Source organism: Boeremia exigua, assembly GCF_020726555.1.
Source record: "Boeremia exigua strain MPI-SDFR-AT-0100 chromosome Unknown C7974scaffold_13, whole genome shotgun sequence".
In the NCBI taxonomy this organism is placed as follows: domain Eukaryota; kingdom Fungi; phylum Ascomycota; class Dothideomycetes; order Pleosporales; family Didymellaceae; genus Boeremia; species Boeremia exigua.
Window position 1 is genome coordinate 870591 of NW_025763530.1, and position 21753 is coordinate 892343.

A 21753-nucleotide genomic window follows, 5' to 3' on the forward strand; every position below is an offset into this window, starting at 1 on the left:
GTGAGTTTCGCCTTCAGCTCCTCCACCTCTACCTTGCCAGCCGCAAATTGCTTCATCCAATCCACGCCATCCTCGCAGTCTTTGGCTTTCGCGGCCTGAGCTTCGGCCTTGAAGTTTGCGAACTGTTCCTCAAGAGCCTTGATCTTAGCTTCGGACGTGTCTGCCTTCTGCTTGAGAGTGTTGTAATCGGTAGCTGACTTGGCCTTGGAAGCATCGGCTGTGGTGACCAGTTGCTGAATGCGGTTTTGAAGCTACAGGATGTTAGGTGCTAATCTTCAGATATGTGTTCAACTTGACTTCTGTACTTGGGACTGACCTGTGACCGTGAGACCCCACTTTGAAGGGTCGTCGACAGCTGCTTCCTTGGCTCGCACGCCTTTAGCGATGTCCGCACAGGCTAGCTGGATCTGCAAGAAGTAATCGCGCGGGATGGGGAAGAATGATTCATCATATCCTCTCATATGGAGGCAGAATCGTAGGAACACTTCCATCGTGTTGTAGCGAGGAGGATGTGACTCAATCCAGCAGAAAGGCTCGTGAGCCATAACAGTGTCTCCCCTGTAATCCAAGTTTCCAATCGAAGAGGTAAAGAATATGTCTATATCACCGAGCTGCATGGTATATTGTCTTGGCCAATCGCCCTTTTTGATAGAAAAGTGGCTCATTGATGGAAGCTTTGCAAAGTCTTCAGGGAAATGCTCCTCGGCGTATGCCTTGAGCGCAGCGAGTGAATAATCCGCCATCGTCACAGGCTGGTACTCGTTCGATCTGTAAGCTGTCAAATTCATGGGTGGCTTGATGGTGGGGTAAGAGAGACAATGAGCGCGGAAGAATCAGTTATTTATTAAGTATCGGCGCCTTCACTTTCACTGCGCGAGCGCGCAAACTAAGCGAACGACCACTGCGCTCTCCAGACTACGTCATTGATTTCTGCGATGGCTCGTACTGCCGGCTTCAGTGTGAAGATTAAGGTTACTGAATCTCGATTACAAGATAATTAAAGGTCTGCTGAGCTCACGCGCTGCGTTAGCCATCGAACATCCACACTAACACAACGTCCTGCCCACATCCTCCGCTCATCCCATCAAATACAAGCGTACCCCTCAACTCGTTCAGCACGTCGCCCATTGTCACCCCGTGTTCTCCTTCAACTCTGACTGAATATCCCTTCATACCCCCATACTCTCGACACCGAACATTCGCGTATGACGAATCCCAACTCGCTCCACGCATACAGAACACAGTCACCGCCGTAGGATGTACAACCGCCAACAACTCATTACAAGCTTTCGGATCTTTGCCATACGCCAGGTCGTACAGCTGATGGTACGGTATATCCGTCTGCAGGCAAATCTTCATCTCCCCTTCGGCCAGGGACTCATACCCGTCGATCAGATACGCAGCATTCTTGCCAAGAACAGGATGTAAACACGGCCTTAGCTTTTTGACGACCTCATATCGCGCAGCCTCGCGCCAGTAGAAGTACGTGTCTGCCATCTTCAACTGGTCAGGTAGGGTCGCGTCTTGGGTCCCAAGGCTTCTTGCTGCGTCGCGCACATTTTGTGATAGCGTTTGTTTGTGGCTGGACTGTATGGGCAAGTCTTCGGGTAGAGGGCGGAGGTACGGTGGCAGGTTTGCTTTCAGGGAGGTGCGGAAGTAATGCGAGAGGTGGAACGCGCGATGAATATCCGAGGCAGGCAAGAAGGATACGATCTGCACGAGAAGTTCGGGAATCTGCCACATCCGATGCATTGCTGAGTCTCTTCAGTGTCTTGATCTCAGCCCCAGCCCAGAGGAAATAGAGAGTGAATGATGTGTCGAATCGTAAATCACATGCTGCTGCTTGGTACGAATAGATAGTCGACTACGAAGACAAGTCAGATCCGTGGAGTTCCACCCCTGAAATACAACAGTCTAGATTAATGCATGCAGCGGTTTATTGTTCAGCCTCACGTCAGCTGTGGAGTTCCGACGCCCCACAACCTTTCTGAGAGTGGTGTTGTGAGGTTGAGTAAGCGCTTACATTGGTTAGCACCTCTGGGTATTCCCGTTCTTGATCATAGTCAGCGATAGGTCTTAACAGATTGACATCTTGCGATTGGGTATAATGAGTCTGGCAATCTTGCATGGAAGCAATTATGAATGGATTGGGGTATACCTAAGTAAAATCTGAATCAACGTATGCGCCAACGCCTGGACTACCACATTCGATCACCAGTTCCATGTACGACTGGCAGCGGAGAACACCGGTGGCTTCCAGATAAGTCGATCCGGATCAAGGCTTCTTTTGCCCTTGATTTTCTCCTTCGCCTTCTGGCGCTCGCGCTGCTCAATTACGGCGTCTGTCAGGACGATAACGTGCTGGTTCTTGCTGTAGCGAAGCATATTCAGATTTTGCAGCGTGTGCAGCACGTCGTTCGTCATCATTGCTGTTGCAGTGCCAAGATCGTCGACGTTGGCTTCCACGCGACCGTCCATGAGCAAGTCGACGATGATTTCTTGCCAATATGCACGGTAACCTAGAAGACCCAGATCTGAGAGCGGCTTTTCAGGAGAGCCAAGCTTGCCCTCCCGTTTCGAGAGGATGTACGAGAAGTCAATGAGCAACTTTCCGAAGCCCTTCCGCTGGTATTGGGGCAGGGTTAGAATACAAGCAACGTTGTAGCCATCAGCTGATTCCTTTTCTTTGCTGAAGTAGCCAACAAGGTGGCAACCATGCTCGTCGCGCGTGCACATGCAGTAGAAGAGAAAGGGGTCGACGTCGTAGTAGAGGGTCTTATGGTCCAGGAAAAGTTTTGAGAGCAGGCAGAGGTTTCGACACCATGTTCGTTGTCGCCGTCCATCTATCTCGAAGAAAGACACAAAGTCGTCGCGGTAGATCTCGTTGCCAGGTGGGTGTAGTAGCGTACACTTTGCCCGATGGCGCTCGAACTGTGTCTGCTCACCGTAGTATGAAAGGCAGAACTCGCAGATGTAGACGATGTCCGAATCTATAAAGTCGATTGGGTAAGGCGAGAAATACCACGGTTCAATCTCAAACTTGCCCATCTGCACCTTCTCTAGGTTACGTACTCGAGAGATCTCGGTCTGGTTCTGTGTCATAGAGCCGGACGTACGCAGCTTCTCGATCTCGTCTTCACGTGAGTAGTTTTGATCTGGCACAGCTTTGGCTGCTGCGGCTGCGTCTTGAACATCCATCAAGTCCATCTCCTCATCCTCGGGCTTAGGAGTGCCATCGAGGACTTCGCTCGTTACGAGAATCTCTTGATTCTCATTTCCGCTTGCCTTGGATGGACGTTGGGCCTTACCAGGGACATTGCTAGACGTGGACTCTGGCGTGCCTGATATCTCGCGGTCGAGCTTGCTACGCGATCTTTTGAGACTCTTCTGTTCCGACTTGGAAGGCGCCTTGTCTACTTTAGGAGTACCACTCTTCTTTTTGTCAGCCTTTTCAGGCGCAGGCCACTCGACCTCTCGTGACAAGTCGATGCGATCTGCAGATATCCATTCGTCGAGACGCTTGTTGAAGTCTTCATAATGCACATAAAACTTAGTCTGGCCTTGACGGGTTTGAATTGAAAGCAGTTCGGCTTTGCGCTTCTCGCCTTCCTATGAAAAGTATTAGTCGGCATTTGCGTATTGTGGTGTTGTGAGGTTCTGATGTTCCACGAGAAGCCGAACGCGTCTGGCGAACGCCACGCCATACTGCTACTCACTTTCTCAACCCATGCTTTCACTCCGACCCTGCATACAAAGCATCAGTACGCATCTCAAGACCTGGCGCACTTGTATCGCACGTACCTCAGCTGTGTGAGTGTGGCAAAACCTGTTTTCTACCGGCACAGGTGTGCCGGAGGGCTCATGGGAGTTCTCTCGAGGCGCCATGGCTATGCGACAAGCACCTGGTAGTTACTGCAGGTTTTAGATCGCGTTGTGGTTGATGATGTCGTGATGAAGTTGATAGTGTAACAGCCTTTGTCGCGCTGTTGCGTGCCAGACCGCCCCTCGGCAGAATACTGCGCTAGCGCGACCCGTTCAAACAAAAGTTCCTGCGGGGACTGGAGCGTTCAAACAGCATCGACGTCGACGACCAGTAAAGGGACAGATTTGCACACCGCTATGCCACGCAGGTGACATCGACATGGCACCAGAACTGAGTTCAAATTGGAAGAGGCTGCAGGCCAAGCTCCAAGCCTCGAAACCCGCAACATCCTCCAAACCTAAGGATTCCACCGAAGATCAGGCCTCACTAAAGCGAAAGCGATCCTTCAAGACCAGCGACAAGTCTACGAATGCGCCGCGACACTCTTTAAACGGGACTGGGAAATCTGCACCACACAAGTCTCCTGCGTCGAGGAAACGGCAAAAGATGGAGGAGCCTGCGTCTGTCGGCGCATCAATCAAGCAGCACAATGTCAAGACGCTATCCCGCAGTGTGTCGACACCCCAGCTTAAGCGCACACCACTCCTCACGACCGAGGAGGATGCTGCTGTTGCCGATGACATTCTCACACCTCACCCCGACTTCCCCGACATCGAAAACGAAGGCGTCTCCGAAAAGGCGCTGCCTGGCAAATATGTTGCTCTTGATTGTGAGATGGTTGGCGTAGGCCCGGAGCCCAATCGCGACTCGGCATTGGCCAGAGTGTCACTGGTCAACTACCACGGCCATCAAGTCTACGATTCTTACGTTCAGATGCTTCCCAAGGTCGAGGTCACCGACTACCGCACAGCCGTCTCCGGCATCGAGCCCAAACACCTGCACAAAGATGTTGCGCGCACATTTGACGAGGTACGCAGCGATTTGAAGATCCTGCTTGGAGGACGTATACTCGTCGGACATGCCGTGAAGAACGATTTGGACGTCCTGATCCTGAAGCACGACAAACGCCTGATCCGCGATACCTCCAAGTTTTCGAAATTTCGCCAATTGGCAACAAAAGCAGGGTGGACACCGGGACTGAAGATGCTCACGCAGAAGCTTTTGGGGGTGGAGATCCAGACTGGCGCGCATAGCTCAGTCGAGGATGCGAGAGCTACCATGGCCCTGTTTCGTCTTGAGAAGGAAGAGTTCGAGAATGAGATTCGCCAGAAATACGGCAACGTCAGATTGCCGACAGCTGCGGCGGAGCCTGAGGCTGATGGAGAGGGCGAGGAGAAAAAGAAAAGAAATAGGAAGAAGAGTAAGAAGAAGAACAAGCACTAGCTGGTCGGACGACTGGCGTGTCGGTGTTGGCGTAGTCGGTGATTTGTACAGAAGGTACCCAAGGTTTGTGGGACCCAGCCATGCATTCAGCGGTGTTTGTGGCGATTGACATATTGGACATTTATTTTGCAATGTCGGCGTGGGTATTCAAACGAGAGGCATCTATGTTTTGGGTTGGTCGTATTATGTAGCAACTGCTGGTAGCCATCATCTATACCATGTATTCGGAGTCAAACTCCATGACCAATACCTTATACTGTAACAATGCAACCTGGCGCTGTCTGCACTTCGAAGTTAGTCACGCTTCAAGGTTAGTCACGACTTGAAGACTTGTCGTACTGTGGAGTCCTCGGATGCTGTACATAGACTCGTACGAATCCATGATGGCTAGACCTGATGGAACCTTCGGAAGGGCTAGATAAGCATACGCGAATACCCCCACCGAAACGTGTAGCGTTGAGCTTTTTTTCGAGGCAGCGTCGCCGCCAGGCTAGTTCGGATGCGAGTTGACGTCAGAGTTAGCACTGGACAGCGACAACTGCTAGAAGCTTTGGCCTTCGGCTTGAGACAGGGCAATTCTCGACCGCCAACACTCACTTGAATCCTGATTCCTACGATGTGCGCTGAATCTTGCATGTAGATTTCCTCAATTGGTATATTCTTACATCCCCGACACCGCTCTCGGCTGCCCGGACAGCTGCATCCCCGGTCGCCGCTATGCTTCCACGACAAGCTGCATCGCTGTCGCGCGTTTCGAACATCTCTCGGACATCACCGCTGTGCAAGAGAGTGCCTCGTGCTATCCTCTCGCAGAACCGCACCTTCTTCACAAGCAATGGCAACCCCGAGTCCAAAACGAGACGCGCCCAACTGCTGGGTTCAGCTGCGCTCAAGAGTTCGCGCTTGAACAGGGATACAGCTCTCGCCCGCTCGATATCCACGAAGCCGCTTCCAACACCGAAATCAAGAATTGCGCGTTATGCATGGCGAACAGCAGCATGGCTAGGGACATTTGTGGCTGTCAGCGGCACCCTCGTTGTCGGGTTCTTCATCTATGATGCAACCACTTACAAAGAGGAGCCCGATACAGTCGATATCCCTGTCTCAGAGCTGGCTTTGAACCCACGAAGAGGTGGACCCAAGAACTTGCCCATCGCCGACCACTTTGTCGACGATGACGACTGCGAGGAGAACAGGGCTGTCAAGCACAAGCCCAAGCTGGTCATTCTCGGGACAGGCTGGGGAAGCGTCGCGCTGCTCAAGACACTCAACCCGGACGAATACCATGTCACCGTCATCTCGCCCTCGAACACGTTCCTCTTCACGCCCATGCTGCCGTCCGCAACCGTTGGCACCCTTGAGTTGAGATCGTTGGTTGAACCCGTCAGGCGCATTGTGAGGAGAGTGCGCGGGCATTTCCTCAAGGCAAAGGCTGAGGATGTCCATTTCTCCGAGAAGCTGATTGAGTGTTCATCGATCGGCGCTGATGGCCAGCCGAAGCATTTCTACGTTCCCTACGATAAGCTGGTTGTTGGCGTGGGTTCTGTCACCAACCCGCACGGCGTGAAGGGTCTCGAAAACTGCCACTTCCTCAAGGATATTAGCGACGCTCGCCTCATCCGCAATGCTGTCGTTCGGAACTTGGAGACTGCATGTCTGCCCACGACCAGCGACGATGAGCGCAAGAGGTTGCTGTCTTTTGTCGTCTGTGGAGGCGGGCCGACCGGTGTCGAGTTCGCAGCCGAGCTGTTCGATATGCTTAATGAGGACCTGTGCAAGCAATACCCGCGAATTCTTCGCAACGAGATCTCCGTCCACGTTATCCAGTCTCGCAGCCATATTCTCAACACTTACGACGAGGCCCTTTCTCAATATGCCGAGACGCGATTCGCAAACGATGCCGTCGACATTCAGACCAACGCTCGTGTGAAGGAGGTCCTGCCTGATAGGATTCTATACTCGCAGAAGGGCGACGGCGACAATGCTAAGGTAGTTACCAAGGAGATCCCAATGGGCTTCTGTCTTTGGTCGACTGGTGTGTCACAGACCGACTTCTGCAAGACTCTTGCCGAGAAGCTCGATGGCCAGAACAACAAGCACGCCCTTGAGACTGATACGCATCTGCGCCTGAGCGGCGCGCCACTGGGCGACGTCTACGCCATTGGAGATTGCTCGACAGTGCAGAATAACGTTTCCGACCACATCGTGAACTTTCTCCGCACCACTGCCTGGGAGAAGGGCAAGGACCCCGAGAAGCTGCAGATCTCCTACAACGACTGGCGCAGCGTCGCCAAGCGCGTCAAGCAGCGCTTCCCGCAAGCCGCGAACCACCTGCGCCGCCTAGACAAGCTCTTCGAGCAGTACGACAAGGACAAGTCGGGCACCCTTGACTTTGGCGAGCTTAGAGAGCTGCTGTTCCAGATCGACTCGAAGCTCACATCGCTCCCCGCAACGGCGCAGCGCGCGCACCAGCAGGGCCAGTACCTCGGCCGCAAGTTCAACAAGATCGCCATGGCAGCGCCCGGCATGGCGCTGAACGATATGGACTACGGCGACATCGACGACGCCGTGTACAAGGCGTTCGAGTACAAGCACCTGGGCAGCCTGGCGTACATCGGCAACGCGGCCATCTTCGACTGGAACGGCTACGGCCTGAGCGGCGGCCTGGTCGCCGTGTATCTGTGGCGCAGCGTGTACTTTGCCCAGTCGGTCAGCCTCCGGACACGAGTCCTGCTCGCCATGGACTGGACGAAGCGCGCGCTTTTTGGACGAGGTGAGTCGTGTACCAAAGCATACACGAACGAGTCGCTGACATACAACAGATATGATGAACTTCTAGACCGCGCGCTTTCCATATACATCTCCTTTCCTTGCGTGCTCATAGCGACGGTACCTTCTCCTAGACTAGCGTTCCTGTACAAACATCCTCTTCTTCAAATCACACCACGCAATACCCAGCCAGCAGTGACACCAAGCAAAATGCACAACAGCGCCAACTCAATGCCGCGCGTTGTGTGTTCTTCTAAGGAGGTCGCGCGCGCAACCAAGATGGTTGCTCTCGGCTCCCAGAATCGAACTCACAAAAAACCCTCTCCCAGACTAGCGACCCTGCACAAACATCTCCCCCCCAAACCACACGCATGCCTCACGCGATACCCAGCACCCACCCAACAGTAGCAACAGCCAAAAACACACCACAGCGCCCACCCCAACACCGCGCGTTGTCTTTTCTCCTGGATAAGAGAAGAAAAGAGCAAAAAAGATAGTTGTTCTCCGCTCCCAGAATCGAACTAGGGACCTTTCGATAACAATGTTGCTATTACAGTCGAACGTGATAAACCAACTACACCAAGCGGAGTGATGCACCGCGAGGATGCGCTTGTTGTTTGATGGAAGAAGTGGCGACGTGGGCGTGTTATATTGTGAGCGAAACTCTGGGGTAAGGGGCTGTGGAGAGATCTGATGTGGGGCGGGGGAACCGGGAAGTTGGCGCTAGGAGGCGGATGAGTTGCGGGCTGCTTAGCGTGTTTGTGACGTTGGGTCTTTTGAGAATCATTTCTGTGTCGTTGTCTTTGAGAAGTCTGTATTGAAGTCCTCTCTTCAGCAGGCAAGGTGGTGTTCGCTTGGTCTTCTCGCATCAAAGAATCCTACGTGAAATGATACACACGCGAAACCGACTTTCTCGACGGATTTTGTTAGCTACAAGGTAATTACTTGGATGATAATGCGTTACTCTATCCTACAACACCGAATACAAAGAAACGCAGCCATCCTCTCCCCACCAAACAATCCCCAGTCATCCTCTCAACCACCCAGCACCAGCACCTCTACCCCAGCGCACAAACCAACCCCACAACCCCACCCACCCCCACCAACCCCGCCCTCACCAAATTCAACCCCCCAAACCTGCCCAACAACTCCCTTACCCTCTGCTCCTCCTCCTCACTCGCCTCCCTGCGAGTCTTCGCCTGCGGCCCGCTGCCCTCCCACTCCCCGACATCCTCTTTCCCCTGCACGCTCTCCAGCGCGCTCCTAGGCTGCGCGCCCACGCGCTCGCGGTACGTCGCTGAGGCCGCGCTCTTGGACCCGCCGAGGGCTTCGTTGAGTTCGATGAGGGCGAAGTTTGTGGGCAGCATGGCGCGGGTGAAGAGCGCGGCGAAGAGGGAGAGGGTCGCGGCTGTTAGGTAGAGCGCTGGCTTGCCTTGCGTGAGAGCCGAGAGCGTGGAAGATGAGAATATCGATGTCCATGGCGATGTCGAGGACGCGGGTAGGGAAGTATATGCCAGCGCCAGGAAACCCGTGGAAGACAGCAGGATCCCGGTCGGCGCGGTGTGCGAGCCGCGGCTGAAGAGCCAGCGCAGGAGGGGTAGTGAGCGCGAGGCGGGCTGGGAGCGTAGCATGGGGATGTCGAAGAGTGAGAGGGTTGCTATGCCGCCGGAGGTGAGGAGGGCGGTGGAGATGGTCAGGGTTTGGAGGGTTTTGAGGGCGGCCATGTTTGGAGTGTTTGGGACTGTGAATTGTGGGGGACTGTGATTGTCGGGCACTGGTTGGAAGTGCTGTACTCGCGATATACTGCGATGAGTGGGAATCTTTTCCTAAGGATTAAACGCGCTTTTGTATTACGCTGCTCGGAGCCCGAGTGTCGCGCGGAAACGCAGATAGCGATGCGTGACGTCAAGACGAATCTAGCTCGCTCCCGCACCACCGCAGCGCCAATCCAAACCCCAAACTCCATAGACCAGCATCGCCAATCTTGCTCCGTCCTCTTACTCCGTCCTCTTGCTCATCCGAGGCAGCGCAAACAGGAACACAAGCATGGCGCCATACAGCCCCAGCGCCACGGGATGAATGACCCACGTGCCAACCGCCTGCGCCAGAATACCCGTGGTGAAGGGCGCAACCGCGCCGCCCGAGCTGCCCGCGGACCCAATGAAGCCAATCGACGAGGTCTGCAGGTGGCGCGGCACGGAGCGCGAGAAAATGGTCTGCGCGCAGGGGTACACGGGGCCGAGCAGGAGGCCCAGCAGCGAGACGGCGACGGCGTTGCCGATGACGTTGGGCGTCAGCCAGGCGAGGAGCTGCAGCACCATGGTGCCGAGCGTGAGGCCGACGACGTAGTTGCGCTCGCCGATGCGCGGCGCCGCGTGGGTCAGGACGAAGCGGCCGAGGGTGATGCCCGCCTGTGTTGTGTTAGCTGTAGCCCACATATAGAACTCTCTACCATTCAACGTACCCAGAAGCCAGCCGTGACGTAGCCGACCTTCGCGGGGTCGCCGTCGCGGTAGTTGATCAGGAAGGAGATGATCCAGCCGCTCAGCGCGACCTCGGCGCCCTGGTACGCAAAGATGAACAGCGCGCCGAAGATCGTGACGCGGTTCTGCAGCGCCAGTCGGAGCTCCCTCGCCTTCGACCCGGGGCCCTCGGCCGCCTGCTGTCTGCTCGCCGTCTGCTCGAGCGCAGTCAGCAGCGTAGCCGACGAGTCCTCCTCGTAGTTGCGGAACGCCCACGCCGCAAACGCAACACAGAAGAACCGCAGCGCGAGCAGCACAAAGTAGAAGCGCGACCACAGAATGCCCTGCGAGACCAGCGCGGTGCCGATAATCGGCGCAATCGTCCCGCCGATGCCATAGCTGCCGTGCGCCGCGCCCAGCACCGCACTCGACGGCTGGATGTTAGCACAGAAGACGTTGTTCAGCGCCAGACTGGTCGCGGCGCCGTAGCCGATCAGCAGGAAGCTATCACCGTCAGCAGGTCCCTGCAGTAGATAGTAAACAATTCCAACTCACGCAATAATCACCACCGCAAACGGCGGCGTGCACACCAACATCACATACGCGGCGATCAGAAACAGCTCAGCGAAGATCAGCGTGCGCGCGCGGCCCAGCTTCGCCAGCACCCAGGTGACCAGCGGCGCGGCGGCGATGAAGCCCACGGCGTTGCCGATGAAGATCAGCGACATGATGGTGTGGCTGTTGTGGTAGTGGGCCTCCATGTAGGGGATCAGCGCGCCGACGACTGGGCGTGTCAGTGAGGATCTGTATTCGAGGGCGCGTACGTACCGGCGTCGTTGAGCCCGTTGCCGAAGTAGATCATGCAGCAACACAGCAGTCGCCACTTGTTCATGGACGGGTTGTTCCAGGTCTGCACCAGGCCGACGGCGTCTTCGTGCTGGGTGGGGGAGGGGGGGCAGCTGGCCTCGATTTGATGGGGGGTTTTGGGCGTCTGGGTTCCGGTCGCGGGCTGGTCGAAGGAGTCCTTGCCGTGGATGGATTCGAGCTCGACATCTGGGAGCACGCCGGTGGGTCGTTTGCCTTTGCTTTGCTGGTATGTTGGAGCTGGGGGGACGGATTGGATGTCGAAGACGCCGTGGAGGCTGGAGGATGCCATCTTGAGAGGTGAATGGTCACCAAGCTAGGCGTGTGTAAGATGTTGCAGGGTGTCAATGGAACTGCAGTGCTGTGTGAATCGATATGTTCAGAGGGACAACAGATATACGTGGGTTCAGAGCCACCTACGTGCAGTCCGTCAGTCTGCGATAGGAAGAACCACGGTCACGGGCACCAATGCTGATAAATTGAAGCGCTTGCGAATGCGGAGAGCCGCACTAGCAACGAAGATTCTCTGGTCCACAACACAGTTCTAGCCCGGCATGCATCAATTGAACGTCCAACATGGCAAGCTTACCGCTCGTGAGTACCATGTGCACCATACAAGAAGCCGATCCCGCAGGCCCGACGTGCACAGCATATGCATCTGCAGCGTGCAGCCAGCAACACGGGATGACAAAGGGCGTTGAAGTGTCGTCGAAGGGCGGAGGAAGCGTTCCCCAAAACGTCCACGAAGTGCGAGGTTTGGCGTCGGGCAGAATTGCCCGCGGGGCGTTTTGCCTGGACCCTGAATTGATTTCTCGCTCCCGACGAGCCCCACGTACACACGTGCATTTGCATGCTACTCTGCGTCCCACCCACCTCAACTCCACAACACACCCGACCGCTACAATGGGCCGCCCAAAGCGCCAGGTCCTCGCCACCATCGAGGATACCGTCACGCCGCCCGACGTCCTGCCGGCGGCGCACCTGCTGGCGCGCATCGTCAAGGCCGAGGGCAAGAACCTGTACAGCGCTGAACTGCCCGGCGGGAAGACGGTGCTGGCGGAGCTCGAGCCGCGGTTCCGCTCGACGGTGTGGATCAAGCGCGGCAGCTACGTGGTGGTGGACACGTCGGCGATGGCGGAGCGCGACAACAAGCTCGACGGGGTGATTGTGAACATTGTGCGCGACGAGAAGGCGTGGCGCAAGTCGCCGTATTGGTATGTGCTGTCTACTAGGCGGGGTATATATGCGGTGCTAACGGGCGCCAGGCCCGGCGAGTTCGTCAAGAAGCCGGCGTACGAGGACAGCGACGACGAGGCGTCGACCGTGGGCAAGATGCCGCCGACCGACTCCGACGAGGATGCGTGAGCTACTCGGCGTGCTCGTGCGGCTCCTCGATGATGCCCTTGGTCGCGCCCACGAACTCGTGCCGCGTGCCCCACCACACGCCGCCGACGGCGACCGCCAGCGAGCCCACCACCACCGCCGAGCTGGCCGGCGTGCTCGGGTACACGTTCCACGCCCACTCCTGCGCGGCCCACAGCGCATACTGCACGACGGGGTGGAATCCGGCCTTCCACAGCAGAAACGGCGTGCTCCACGCAATGTACGCGTAGAACTGGTAGTGCAGGGAGCGCGCGCACAGTATGCCGATGGTCGTGGCGGTCAGGACGACCGTCATGATGAAGTCCGGCGTGACGCGGCGGGCCATGATGTCCTGGTCGCGCGGCTCGCGGGCGGGGAACACGAGCGCGAGGAACTGGCGCGCGGAGCGCTTCGACGGCCGGATCCAGCGCGAGTACGCGAAGAACAGGAGCAGGGCCGCGTGGACCGCGAGCAGGCCGAGCGCGAACGGCTTGGAGAGGAATGTCTCTTCGGACACGAAGCGCCAGTTGACGGTCCACTTGTAGAAGAAGGCGCGCGAGAACTCGAACGCGCGGCCGAAGTAGCTGAAGCTCTGCTTGCGGAACGGGTAGCCGAACAGGACCTATACATGTCAACCAATGAATCCCCCCGCGTGTCGTGTCTGTGATGCAACGTACCGAGACCTGGAAGATAATCATCGCCTGCGTGATCGCCTCCCTGCTGCCCAGCGCCTGCAGAAACACGAGCCCCATGGCCGGCAGCGGCAGCAGCAAGCTCATCTTGACGTTCAGCCCGACCGTGTACGCCAGACTGCCGGCGTGCCAGTAGCCGCGCTGCCAGGCGTAGATGGCGACCCACAGCCCCAGCACCGCGAAGCAGTCGTTGAAGCAGCGCAGCATGAAGATGCTGTGCATGCGCTTGCTCAGCACCAGGAGCGGGAACACATAGGGCGGGACCTGTCCACGATTACAATTAGCACAGTCCTCATTCCACACACCCTTCGTGCCCCTGACCATCCCTCCCCTCCATCCCGCCAGAACAGTCAAGTAGAAGAACATACCTTCGCCCTCCGATAACACAACCCCACAACCCCCAAACACCCCAAATACACCCCCACAAACACCCCTTGCGCCCTACCAACATCGCGCCCCTCGTCCGTGGCCCAGTACAGCATGCGGTAGATCCACACATGCGCCCCGGGATACACCAGGGGTCCCGTGTCGCCGCGGATCTTGGCGTAGTCGCGCTCGCCTGCGTTGTAGAGCGCGATCTGCTGCATGTAGGCGCGCCAGTCGATTTCGGTGTCTGGGGATTGTCAGTACGGTGTGGATTGGTGTGGATTGGCATGGTTTAATCATTTGCTAGAGAATTGGGGGACGCTCACAAGGTACATATCTCACCACCGCAGCGCACAGCACCGCATCCACCAGCAGCAACACAGGGAGTAAATATCTCGCATTCGCGGGTTCCGTGACCAACGCGCGGGCGCGAGCAAGGAGCGACATGGCGCCTGTCAATTCTCAATTCCGGATTACCGTTGTGGATGGTGTTTTGTTGCGGACTGCGGAAACCGTGTCGGGGGGGGGCATACAATTATAGTATTATACCATACGTCGGCGCGAGATCACGTGACAGCGTCAGGGCGGTTTCAGCGCTCAAACGAGGCCGCGTTTCAGGCACGGGCGGGGCGGGTGTTTGAGCGCGTGGGACCGCGGTGCGCGACGAAGTCACGAACTCTCGAATTGTGGGCTGTTTTTAGCGGGAGGGTTGCGTGGGTGTGTTGGAGTGGATGGATCATGAATCTATTCGTACAACATCCGCCACGCCACTTCATGCCTCAGGACACCAGCCCGGCTTCTATGTACACTACACTACACTACGCTACGTGTTTCCCACGCGCTAGCACGACCACACGCCGACAGTCCCGTCCTTGCGGCCCTCGACGAGATACCCGTCCTTGATGCGCACGCGCTCGATGACGCTCTTGCGACCCTCGTCTTCCAGCGCGCCGGGCCCGCAGTTCCAGTGGCGGCCGTCGGTTTTGTCGTAGACCTTGACGACGTCCTCGCCGGCGGCGGACACGATGCGGCGGTTGTCGAACATCATGCTTGTGACCGGGTGGTCGTAGGCGTAGGCGTCGTGGATGGAGCCGGTGCGGAGGTCCCAGATCTGGGGGTGTTGTTAGCAGTGTGCTTCTGGATTTGGTGGTGGAGTGGCTTACGCGGATGCTTCGGTCCGCGCTGGCAGTGACGAGGTGCACGTCGTCGAACTGCAGCGCTGTGACGGGGCCTGTGTGGCCGACGAGGCTGCGGTGCACTTGCCCGCTGCGCAGATCCCACAGGCGGACCATGCCGTCGGCGGTTCCGCATGCCAGCGCGGCATCGAAGACCTGGATCGCGCCGACAAAGTCTGCAGACGCGTCCATGGTCCGGCCGGTGCCGCGCCACTGCCCATTGCTGGTGGTGTCTGTTGCAGATGCCTGGGCAGCAGCCCACAGCACGTCGAGTGTCTGCACGCAGCGGCCCTTGACGAGATCCCATTGCCTCAGCGTCTTGTCCGCAGAGCCAGACACCAGGGTGTCGCCGCGGAAGTGCAGGGCCGTGACTTCGTCGACGTGAGATTCGAGAGAAAACATGGGGCAGTCTTGCATGATCGTTGGCGGGGGTGCAGGCGGAGCGTCGGCAGAGTTCTCAAACGCCAGCCCGTCCTCATCCTCGTCGTCATGCTTGTTGATCCGGTTGTCGAGGGGCGCGTACTCGGCCTTGCTGAGGTCCCACAGGCGGATGGTGGCGTCCATGGAGCCCGTGGCGACGATGTTCTCCTCGACCTGCAGACAGCGCACGGACGAGAGGTGGCCCTCGAGCATGCCGATGCAGCGTCCAGCATTCAAGTCCCATACTCGCACTGTATCATCCAACGATGCAGTCACGAGCGTCCCCCAAGGGGCATCAAAGTCCATAGCCGTGATGCTGTCATTGTGCGCGGGGAGTTCCTTGATCTTCGAGCCTGCCTCGATATGCTCGTGCAGGATGGGCATCGAAATACGTCGAATCGGGCGGCGGGCGTGCTTCTTCGACTTGGGACTCGCAATCTTCTTGTAGATGGACTCGGACATGAAGCTGTCTTCGGCCTCGGCGTCCTCCTCTGCCGTCGACGGGCGCTCGGGCGACTTGGGCGCCAGGGCGGCGGCGTCGTCCAGCTCCTCCTGCAGATCCTCGATGCGGTTGTCGACGCCCAGCAGGTCCTGCTCGAGCTCGGCCTCCTCAATCTCCAGCCCCGCCAGACGGTCCAGCGTCATCTTGCGCAGCGTGTTGAGATTCGCAATCTTGTTGTCGATCTCGAGGATCTCGGCGACGCACATGTGCTTGCGCACGCCCATCATCTCCAGGCGGTGGCTCATGCTGTGCTTTTGGTTCTGCAGCTTCTGCATCGACGGCGGCGTGTTGGCGCCGTCGTCCAGGTCCTCCCCGATCAGCTTCTGGCCGCGGGCATTGCGCTTGGCGGGGCGGGCGCCGGCGATGGGCTCGTCCGGCAGCGAGGCCTGGAAGCCCTGGAACAGCGAGAACTCGTTGGTGTCCTCGGGGATGTTGTGCAGGATCTCGTCGGGGATGTACGACAGGGCGCGCTGCTGGATCTCGGGGACGGAGATGCGCGAGCGCACAATCTCGCGCGGCGTGGTGTTGGCAAACGAGAAGACGGAGCGCTGCAGCATCGGGCGCCGAATCTCGCGGTGCAGCTCGCCCAGCGCGTTCTGGTAGTGCTGGGCCACGCCGTCGGTGCCCATCAGGCTGCTGGCCGTGGCCGTGACCTTGCGGCCAAAGGCCTGCAGCTGGCGCGTCTGGCAGCGTCAGTCAGTACAGTACTCAATGTCGGCATCACGGGGCGCGCGTACATCGGGCAGCCCGTCAATGAGGCTCGTGTCGTCGTCCTCGTGCTCGGGCGCGATCAACGGCCGCGGGCTCGTCGAGCGCCCTCGGCCGGGCGAGCCAGGGCGGGCGGGCATGCGGGCAGCGGGTGTGGGTGCGCACGTGAGAGGTCGCGGTGCAGGCTCAGCTCATGGCGCTGCCGTCTTCACGCGGGTCGGGGCGGAGGGGGGCCGGAGGGGGTGCGCGCGGTGCGGTGGTGCGGCGTGGCCTTGTGCGCTGGGGCGGTTCTGGCCTGCAGAGCTTAGACTGCGGTGTTGTCGCGAGTGGAGCTGGCCCACTGCGTCATCCCAGCGCCCTCATCGCGCCGACCTCGCTCCGCCGCCTGTGTCGCGCGCGGCGCCCTCCTCTCCGCGTCTGCGGTCGAGTCTGTCTGCCGTGCTTGCTCCCTGCAGACGCGCGCACCGCCCCCCGCCATGGACACCGCCATTGACCTCTCCGACGCCTCCAAGGCCCTCGACCTCGCCAACATCCGCTTCCAGCTCATGTACCCCCCCCACCCCCGCCCGCGCCGCACTCCCACTGACCCAGCCAGCCGCCTCGAGGACACCATCACCTTCCACCTGATCGAGCGCGTGCAGTTCCCGCTCAACAAGACCATCTACATCCCGGGCGGCGTCGACATCGGCGCCCCGCACCTCTCGTTCCTGGACTGGATGCTGCGCGAGCAGGAGCGCCTGCAGTCGCTCGTGCGGCGCTACCAGTCGCCCGACGAATACCCCTTCTTCCCAGACGTGCTGCAGGAGCCGATTCTCAAGCCGCTGCACTACCCCAAGATCCTGCACGCCAACGACGTCAACGTCAACGCCCAGCTCAAGGCCTGCTACGCCGAGCACATCCTGCCCGCCGCGTGTCTGCAGAAGCTCGAGGGCGACCGCGGCGAGAGCCAGGAGAACTACGGCAGCGCGGGGACGTGCGATGTGCTGTGTCTGCAGGCCCTGTCGCGGCGCATCCACTTCGGCAAGTTTGTCGCCGAGGCCAAGTTCGTCAAGGAGCCGGAGCGCTTTGCCGCCCTGATCAAGGCGGGGGACAGGAAGGGGATAGACGAGGCGATTACGAATGCCGCTGTCGAGCAGAAGGTGCTGGAGCGCCTGAGGCTCAAGGCCAAGACGTATGGCACCGATCCGGACCTGGCTGCGGATGGCGTGAGCAAGGTCAATGCGGACGCTGTCGTGGCCATGTACAAGGACTGGGTCATCCCGCTGACCAAGGAGGTCGAGGTCGAGTATCTGATGCAGCGCCTCAAGGGGACGCAGTGGGAATAGCATCAACACCAACAAGACAGAAAAAATAAAGACTCTATTGTTCATCCTTACGTCTATACCACCGTTCCCATGTCGTTGTATCAACAACCTCTACGGGTTCCTCCCATAGCCCTGCAGTCCATGCGGCTTGATCGGCTGCTGATGCTGCGGCGCCTCGAGGTTGCCCGCCCAACTCAGAGTTGTAACATCCGCGCTCGTGCTATTTGAGCTGACCACTCCTCCCTCAAGCGCGAAGATCATGCTCAGCGGGAACCCGACATCAAACTCGACCGCCGACTCAATCTCCAGAACCTCCTCGGCGCTCAGGTCGATGCTCAGCGCCTCTATATTGCCCTTCAGGTGCTCGACCTTGCGGCCCCCGACAATCGGGATCACGTAAGGGTACTTGGTCCTGGTGGACGTTAGCGTCTGGACTCCAGCGCGACGGAAGACTGCTTACCTGACGTACGCCAGCGCAATGGACGTGATCAGCGTGTCCCTGCGCTTGGCCACCGCCTCGAGCTTCTCCGCGACCTTGGCGGCCCTGTCGAGCTGGGGCATCAAGGCGACGCGGCCCCGCTCGTTGTTCTCGCGCTTCGCCTTGATGGTGAAGCTGCCGCTGCCCAGCACGCCCCAGGGCACCAGGGCCATGCCTTCCTCGCGCGCCATGGGGATGATTTCGCGCTCGAAGTCGCGCTCTGACGCTGACCAGCGCCCTTGGTAGACGGAGAAGGGGCGCAGGCCGTGGTCGCGCGCGTCTGCGTGGCTGTTAGCAGGGAGACGGGATCAGTCCGCTTCCGCGACTCACATTGATTGGCCTTGCTGACAATGTATGCAGGTGTGTCGCTGACGCCGAGGTACAGCACCTTGCCTCTCTGCACCATGTGGTTGAGCGATTGCATCAGCTCGGGGATGCCCGTGGTAAAGTCCCACCAGTGGATGTAGAGCAAGTCCACGTAGTCGGTCTGCAGCTTCTTGAGGGATGCCTCGAGCGAGAGATGGAGAGACTTGGTCGAGTTACCCGCAAAGTTGGCCGCCATGCGCGGCCTGGTCTTGGGGGCCGGGTACAATGATGAGAACTTTGTAGCAATCACCATCTCATCACGGCGGCCGCGCTTCTGCATCCACTCGCCAATCCACGTCTCCGACTGCTCGTCTTGATAGAGGTTGGCCCTGGGGCTTGGTCAGCAACCACCCGCCACCAGCTGTGCTGCTACCCACGTGTCGATGAAGTTGCCGCCCTGGTCGTAGAAATAGTCCAGAATCTCAAACGACGTCTTCTTGTCGCACACGCCGAACGCCTCGCTCCACGCATCGCCAAAGTTCCCGGCTCCCAGGCACAGCGGCGAAACACGCACACCAGCAGTGGGTGAGAGCACGCGCTGGAAGTCGAGCAGCGACTTTGCTACTGGGAGATCGCCGAAAGGCAAAGACATTGTGGCTGTTCAGAGGGTTGGGGTTGTTGGTGCTGTCGATTCGAGAAGCTCGCGGATGATGATAGATGCTACGGCGACGCCCACTCCTCTTTATACGCACCCGGCTCTTCTTCGCTTCGATTGCTCATGATGTGGAATAGATCGTCGAAATCTGTAGCCCCAGGAAGCTGTTGTAAATTGACGCGTGTGGGTCGTAGTGGAGTTGATGTACCATGTCCCAGACTCGGACTCGGAGTACCCGGAAGCCGGACACTAGGACCCAGGACTTACCAGAGGCGTAAGTTTGGGGTACTATAGCAAGCGGGCATAATACCCAAGATGGGGACATGCGGTATCGAATATGTGCGACGCGTAAAAGGTAGAAAATAGAGGAGAAAGAAAAGAGTAAGAAGTAATTGCAGAAAGAGCTGTCGCATGCTTCTGTCCTACTCCTTCTGATCTGCTACAGTTTCTCTCTTGTCTTGCTGCCGTTCTAGGAGTACCGTTTCCTGCCAGTGATTCTAGATGTCACACTCCTTCAGGTAACCTGCCAAAGTCGCATGTCCCACGCATGATATACATCGATCGGTCACTTATGGGAGTACTGTAATCCAAAGCCGAGTAAGCAACAAGAAGCACAACTTGTGGGGCCAGTAGACGGTGAGCGGCTACTGTCGAATTCCGGGGTTGACGAGGGCACGACGGACAAATACTCGGGCGTGTGGTGGAGTGGATAAACCATGTGTAGTTCTACCGAGCTATCGAGGTGGGGGTTTTCCGAAGTACTCAGGATGAGCACGAGCCACTAAGGCACGTAACAACCCAGCTTGGTGTTGATTGGTAAGTGCGAGCATCGTGTGCACATTTCCAAAAGCGGTAGTCGCCTTGCATGCAGCGCTCAACAGCGTGCAGCGCATCGTAGACGGCCAATGTCCCTTCATCCTCAATTCCGGGTTATCCGCCTCTTCCTATCTGTAGCTTTGACCGTTCGTTTCCTACAGGTAAACTTATCTTGTACCGGTCCACCATGGAAACCTTGCAAAGCATTTAGTCACTCATATACCCCCTTTGTACGCCGATCAGGTCCTGGTACTCCTTCGCCAACGTTAACGTGATGGAGTCATGCTTCGCGTTTGGAATATCAGAAGCGTTGCGCTTGTGCACAGGGCTGTACACAGAACTCAGGGAGTCGGTTCTGTTGAGCTTATCTGTGGCTACAAACGGCCGGTATGGTTTGTATATGGGTGCAACGCCTTGGTTCTGGAAAGCTTCGAAAACCTCTGTCGATGAGGGGGCATAGGAAGAGTACCGGTAAGCGTTTGTGTGGCGCGTGGAGAAAGTGGGTGTCGGGCCGTCTGAGTGCCCGGTGTGGTTGGGGGAGGAACGATGGGCGTGCATTCCTGGTCGCCCAGCTACGAGGCTGGCTGGAAGCGAGCCACGTTCAGGAAGCGCAGGCGAAGTGTGCAGGGCTGACCGAACATCGTACTCGTGTTGATTTGAGGCTTCGCCATCTCGGGCAGCGTGTTGCTCTGCCATCATGGGTCGGGCGGGGGGTTTGGCGACAAATATAGTATTCGATGACACCGTTGAATCAAGCTCGACGATGGAGCTTGGCTGTACCCGGGGAGCCGGGGCCGAGTGGTTCCTCTGATGCGCTTGCATGGCATCTCGAGCCCTCTCAGGAGCACCATATACCCCCTCTGAGCCGACTACCTGCAGCCGCGGCGCACTCGTGTCCTCGAAGTACTGCTGACGGGCGGTTTGCTCATCGGGAGTCACAGCGTGGAGGCTTCCTTGTTGGGACTGTAACCCACTCACAGCTGCTCCCGTCGAATTGGTTTGGGTAGTGTGTACGCTATCTGTCGTCGACCTATCATCCAGTTTGAAACCTCGATCGTGGCTTCTAGGTTCTTCTTTGGTTCTCATGTAGGCAGGCTGGAAAGCGCCTCCATAGCCAAAAGTTGAGCTTGCATGAGCTGCGTGTGCGCCGCCTGAGTATGTCTGGCTATATTCGGGGCCAGCCTTTGGACTTGCACGCATAGCATGTGATGGGTTGCGAATGGCCATCAGATTTGGCATGGACTTCCGTGCTTCTTTCGCTGCAGCCTCAGCCGAGACTGGTTGCGGCTTCGCGGAATTTACACATTGGAGGCCTTGGATGTAAGACAAGCGTCCTGGATCCTGTATGTAGTCCATCGATTGTGGTCGCGTGTCTTTTGTAACCCAATGATCTACGATGCCACCGCTGCTGCTCCTTTGTCCGTTGACTTGTCGGTATCGCGAACGTGGTGGCCTTGTATCAGTATCTCGTTCGGCGACTTCTGGGTTGCGTTGCGGTTGTACAATTCGTTGCGGAGCTGGTGGCGTGACTGCCATAGTCGGCGGAGGTACTGTTGCAAGTAGTACTTTGTAACATAAGCGTTGGTCCTCTAATTTTAGTCGAGAGAAGAAGGAGGTGCCGAGAAAGAGTTCCTTGACTTCTCTCTCGTTGACTCGGGCGCGGATGCG

At 57.8% G+C, this 21753-nt stretch overlaps 12 protein-coding genes and 1 non-coding gene across 13 annotated transcripts; 4 read left to right on the plus strand and 9 right to left on the minus strand.

Moving 5' to 3' along the window:
- Positions 1 to 896: 896 nt before the first annotated feature.
- C7974DRAFT_404593 (uncharacterized protein) lies at positions 897 to 1859 on the minus strand. Its single transcript, XM_046142955.1, has one exon. The coding sequence runs from the start codon at positions 1750 to 1752 to the stop codon at positions 1027 to 1029; it is 726 nt and encodes a 241-aa protein (XP_045992220.1). The 5' UTR covers positions 1753 to 1859; the 3' UTR covers positions 897 to 1026.
- A 264-nt stretch (positions 1860 to 2123) lies between these two features.
- C7974DRAFT_404594 (histone acetyltransferase ESA1) lies at positions 2124 to 4031 on the minus strand. Its single transcript, XM_046142956.1, has 3 exons — positions 3827 to 4031; positions 3717 to 3744; positions 2124 to 3609 (listed from the first exon to the last, which is right to left on the minus strand). Exons 1-3 carry the CDS (start codon positions 3883 to 3885, stop codon positions 2212 to 2214), a joined length of 1485 nt encoding a protein of 494 aa, XP_045992221.1. The 5' UTR covers positions 3886 to 4031; the 3' UTR covers positions 2124 to 2211.
- A 47-nt stretch (positions 4032 to 4078) lies between these two features.
- C7974DRAFT_404596 (ribonuclease H-like domain-containing protein) lies at positions 4079 to 5590 on the plus strand. The gene is made up of 2 exons (XM_046142957.1): positions 4079 to 5487; positions 5546 to 5590. The coding sequence occupies exon 1, from the start codon at positions 4142 to 4144 to the stop codon at positions 5204 to 5206; it is 1065 nt and encodes a 354-aa protein (XP_045992222.1). The 5' UTR covers positions 4079 to 4141; the 3' UTR covers positions 5207 to 5487; positions 5546 to 5590.
- Positions 5591 to 5923: 333 nt separating this feature from the next.
- C7974DRAFT_417875 (uncharacterized protein) lies at positions 5924 to 8045 on the plus strand (the record flags this gene model as incomplete). Its single annotated transcript, XM_046144113.1, has 2 exons — positions 5924 to 7979; positions 8029 to 8045. 2 exons carry the CDS (start codon positions 5924 to 5926, stop codon positions 8043 to 8045), a joined length of 2073 nt encoding a protein of 690 aa, XP_045992223.1.
- Positions 8046 to 8476: 431 nt separating this feature from the next.
- On the minus strand, positions 8477 to 8564 carry C7974DRAFT_t116. Its single transcript has one exon. It is a non-coding gene; the product is annotated as a tRNA-Tyr (tRNA).
- Positions 8565 to 9033: 469 nt separating this feature from the next.
- C7974DRAFT_321106 (uncharacterized protein) lies at positions 9034 to 9699 on the minus strand (the record flags this gene model as incomplete). Its single annotated transcript, XM_046138786.1, has 1 exon — positions 9034 to 9699. The coding sequence occupies one exon, from the start codon at positions 9697 to 9699 to the stop codon at positions 9034 to 9036; it is 666 nt and encodes a 221-aa protein (XP_045992224.1).
- C7974DRAFT_71872 (major facilitator superfamily domain-containing protein) lies at positions 9589 to 11707 on the minus strand. The gene is made up of 4 exons (XM_046147136.1): positions 11266 to 11707; positions 10993 to 11221; positions 10440 to 10941; positions 9589 to 10386 (listed from the first exon to the last, which is right to left on the minus strand). The coding sequence occupies exons 1-4, from the start codon at positions 11591 to 11593 to the stop codon at positions 9973 to 9975; spliced, it is 1473 nt and encodes a 490-aa protein (XP_045992225.1). The 5' UTR covers positions 11594 to 11707; the 3' UTR covers positions 9589 to 9972.
- Positions 11708 to 12204: 497 nt separating this feature from the next.
- On the plus strand, positions 12205 to 12666 carry C7974DRAFT_321246 (uncharacterized protein; the record flags this gene model as incomplete). The annotated part of the gene is made up of 2 exons (XM_046138797.1): positions 12205 to 12515; positions 12567 to 12666. The coding sequence occupies 2 exons, from the start codon at positions 12205 to 12207 to the stop codon at positions 12664 to 12666; spliced, it is 411 nt and encodes a 136-aa protein (XP_045992226.1).
- On the minus strand, positions 12482 to 14225 carry C7974DRAFT_71865 (Lethal(2)neighbour of Tid protein). Its single transcript, XM_046147135.1, has 4 exons — positions 14048 to 14225; positions 13724 to 13968; positions 13341 to 13619; positions 12482 to 13285 (listed from the first exon to the last, which is right to left on the minus strand). Exons 1-4 carry the CDS (start codon positions 14166 to 14168, stop codon positions 12668 to 12670), a joined length of 1263 nt encoding a protein of 420 aa, XP_045992227.1. The 5' UTR covers positions 14169 to 14225; the 3' UTR covers positions 12482 to 12667.
- A 174-nt stretch (positions 14226 to 14399) lies between these two features.
- Positions 14400 to 16818, minus strand: C7974DRAFT_345130 (mitochondrial division protein 1). The gene is made up of 3 exons (XM_046139347.1): positions 16556 to 16818; positions 14885 to 16501; positions 14400 to 14832 (listed from the first exon to the last, which is right to left on the minus strand). The coding sequence occupies exons 1-3, from the start codon at positions 16664 to 16666 to the stop codon at positions 14563 to 14565; spliced, it is 1998 nt and encodes a 665-aa protein (XP_045992228.1). The 5' UTR covers positions 16667 to 16818; the 3' UTR covers positions 14400 to 14562.
- Positions 16819 to 16868: 50 nt separating this feature from the next.
- Positions 16869 to 17896, plus strand: C7974DRAFT_404604 (chorismate mutase). Its single transcript, XM_046142958.1, has one exon. It carries the CDS (start codon positions 17243 to 17245, stop codon positions 17849 to 17851), a length of 609 nt encoding a protein of 202 aa, XP_045992229.1. The 5' UTR covers positions 16869 to 17242; the 3' UTR covers positions 17852 to 17896.
- A 45-nt stretch (positions 17897 to 17941) lies between these two features.
- Positions 17942 to 19266, minus strand: C7974DRAFT_320842 (NADP-dependent oxidoreductase domain-containing protein; the record flags this gene model as incomplete). Its single annotated transcript, XM_046138772.1, has 4 exons — positions 17942 to 18242; positions 18291 to 18588; positions 18639 to 19003; positions 19052 to 19266. The coding sequence occupies 4 exons, from the start codon at positions 19264 to 19266 to the stop codon at positions 17942 to 17944; spliced, it is 1179 nt and encodes a 392-aa protein (XP_045992230.1).
- Positions 19267 to 20292: 1026 nt separating this feature from the next.
- Positions 20293 to 21621, minus strand: C7974DRAFT_417883 (uncharacterized protein; the record flags this gene model as incomplete). The annotated part of the gene is made up of 1 exon (XM_046144114.1): positions 20293 to 21621. The coding sequence occupies one exon, from the start codon at positions 21619 to 21621 to the stop codon at positions 20293 to 20295; it is 1329 nt and encodes a 442-aa protein (XP_045992231.1).
- Positions 21622 to 21753: the final 132 nt, after the last annotated feature.

Excerpts from the sequence above, each read along its gene's own strand:
- C7974DRAFT_404596 (XM_046142957.1), top strand. The coding sequence starts at position 4,142 with ATGGCACCAGAACTGAGTTCAAATTGGAAGAGGCTGCAGGCCAAGCTC.
- C7974DRAFT_404594 (XM_046142956.1), bottom strand. The coding sequence starts at position 3,885 with ATGGCGCCTCGAGAGAACTCCCATGAGCCCTCCGGCACACCTGTGCCG. Across the intron at positions 3,745-3,826 it reads CCTGTGCCGGTAGAAAACAG|GGTCGGAGTGAAAGCATGGG; the intron begins GTTTTGCCACAC and ends CTTTGTATGCAG. Across the intron at positions 3,610-3,716 it reads TGAAAGCATGGGTTGAGAAA|GAAGGCGAGAAGCGCAAAGC; the intron begins GTGAGTAGCAGT and ends TACTTTTCATAG.
- C7974DRAFT_71872 (XM_046147136.1), bottom strand. The coding sequence starts at position 11,593 with ATGGCATCCTCCAGCCTCCACGGCGTCTTCGACATCCAATCCGTCCCC. Across the intron at positions 11,222-11,265 it reads CAACGGGCTCAACGACGCCG|TCGTCGGCGCGCTGATCCCC; the intron begins GTACGTACGCGC and ends TGACACGCCCAG. Across the intron at positions 10,387-10,439 it reads ACGTCACGGCTGGCTTCTGG|GCGGGCATCACCCTCGGCCG; the intron begins GTACGTTGAATG and ends AACACAACACAG.
- C7974DRAFT_404593 (XM_046142955.1), bottom strand. The coding sequence starts at position 1,752 with ATGCATCGGATGTGGCAGATTCCCGAACTTCTCGTGCAGATCGTATCC.
- C7974DRAFT_71865 (XM_046147135.1), bottom strand. The coding sequence starts at position 14,168 with ATGTCGCTCCTTGCTCGCGCCCGCGCGTTGGTCACGGAACCCGCGAAT. Across the intron at positions 13,620-13,723 it reads TGTGTTATCGGAGGGCGAAG|GTCCCGCCCTATGTGTTCCC; the intron begins GTATGTTCTTCT and ends AATCGTGGACAG. Across the intron at positions 13,286-13,340 it reads TGATTATCTTCCAGGTCTCG|GTCCTGTTCGGCTACCCGTT; the intron begins GTACGTTGCATC and ends TGACATGTATAG.
- C7974DRAFT_345130 (XM_046139347.1), bottom strand. The coding sequence starts at position 16,666 with ATGCCCGCCCGCCCTGGCTCGCCCGGCCGAGGGCGCTCGACGAGCCCG. Across the intron at positions 16,502-16,555 it reads TCATTGACGGGCTGCCCGAT|ACGCGCCAGCTGCAGGCCTT; the intron begins GTACGCGCGCCC and ends TGACGCTGCCAG. Across the intron at positions 14,833-14,884 it reads GCGCGGACCGAAGCATCCGC|ATCTGGGACCTCCGCACCGG; the intron begins GTAAGCCACTCC and ends CAACACCCCCAG.
- C7974DRAFT_404604 (XM_046142958.1), top strand. The coding sequence starts at position 17,243 with ATGCTGCGCGAGCAGGAGCGCCTGCAGTCGCTCGTGCGGCGCTACCAG.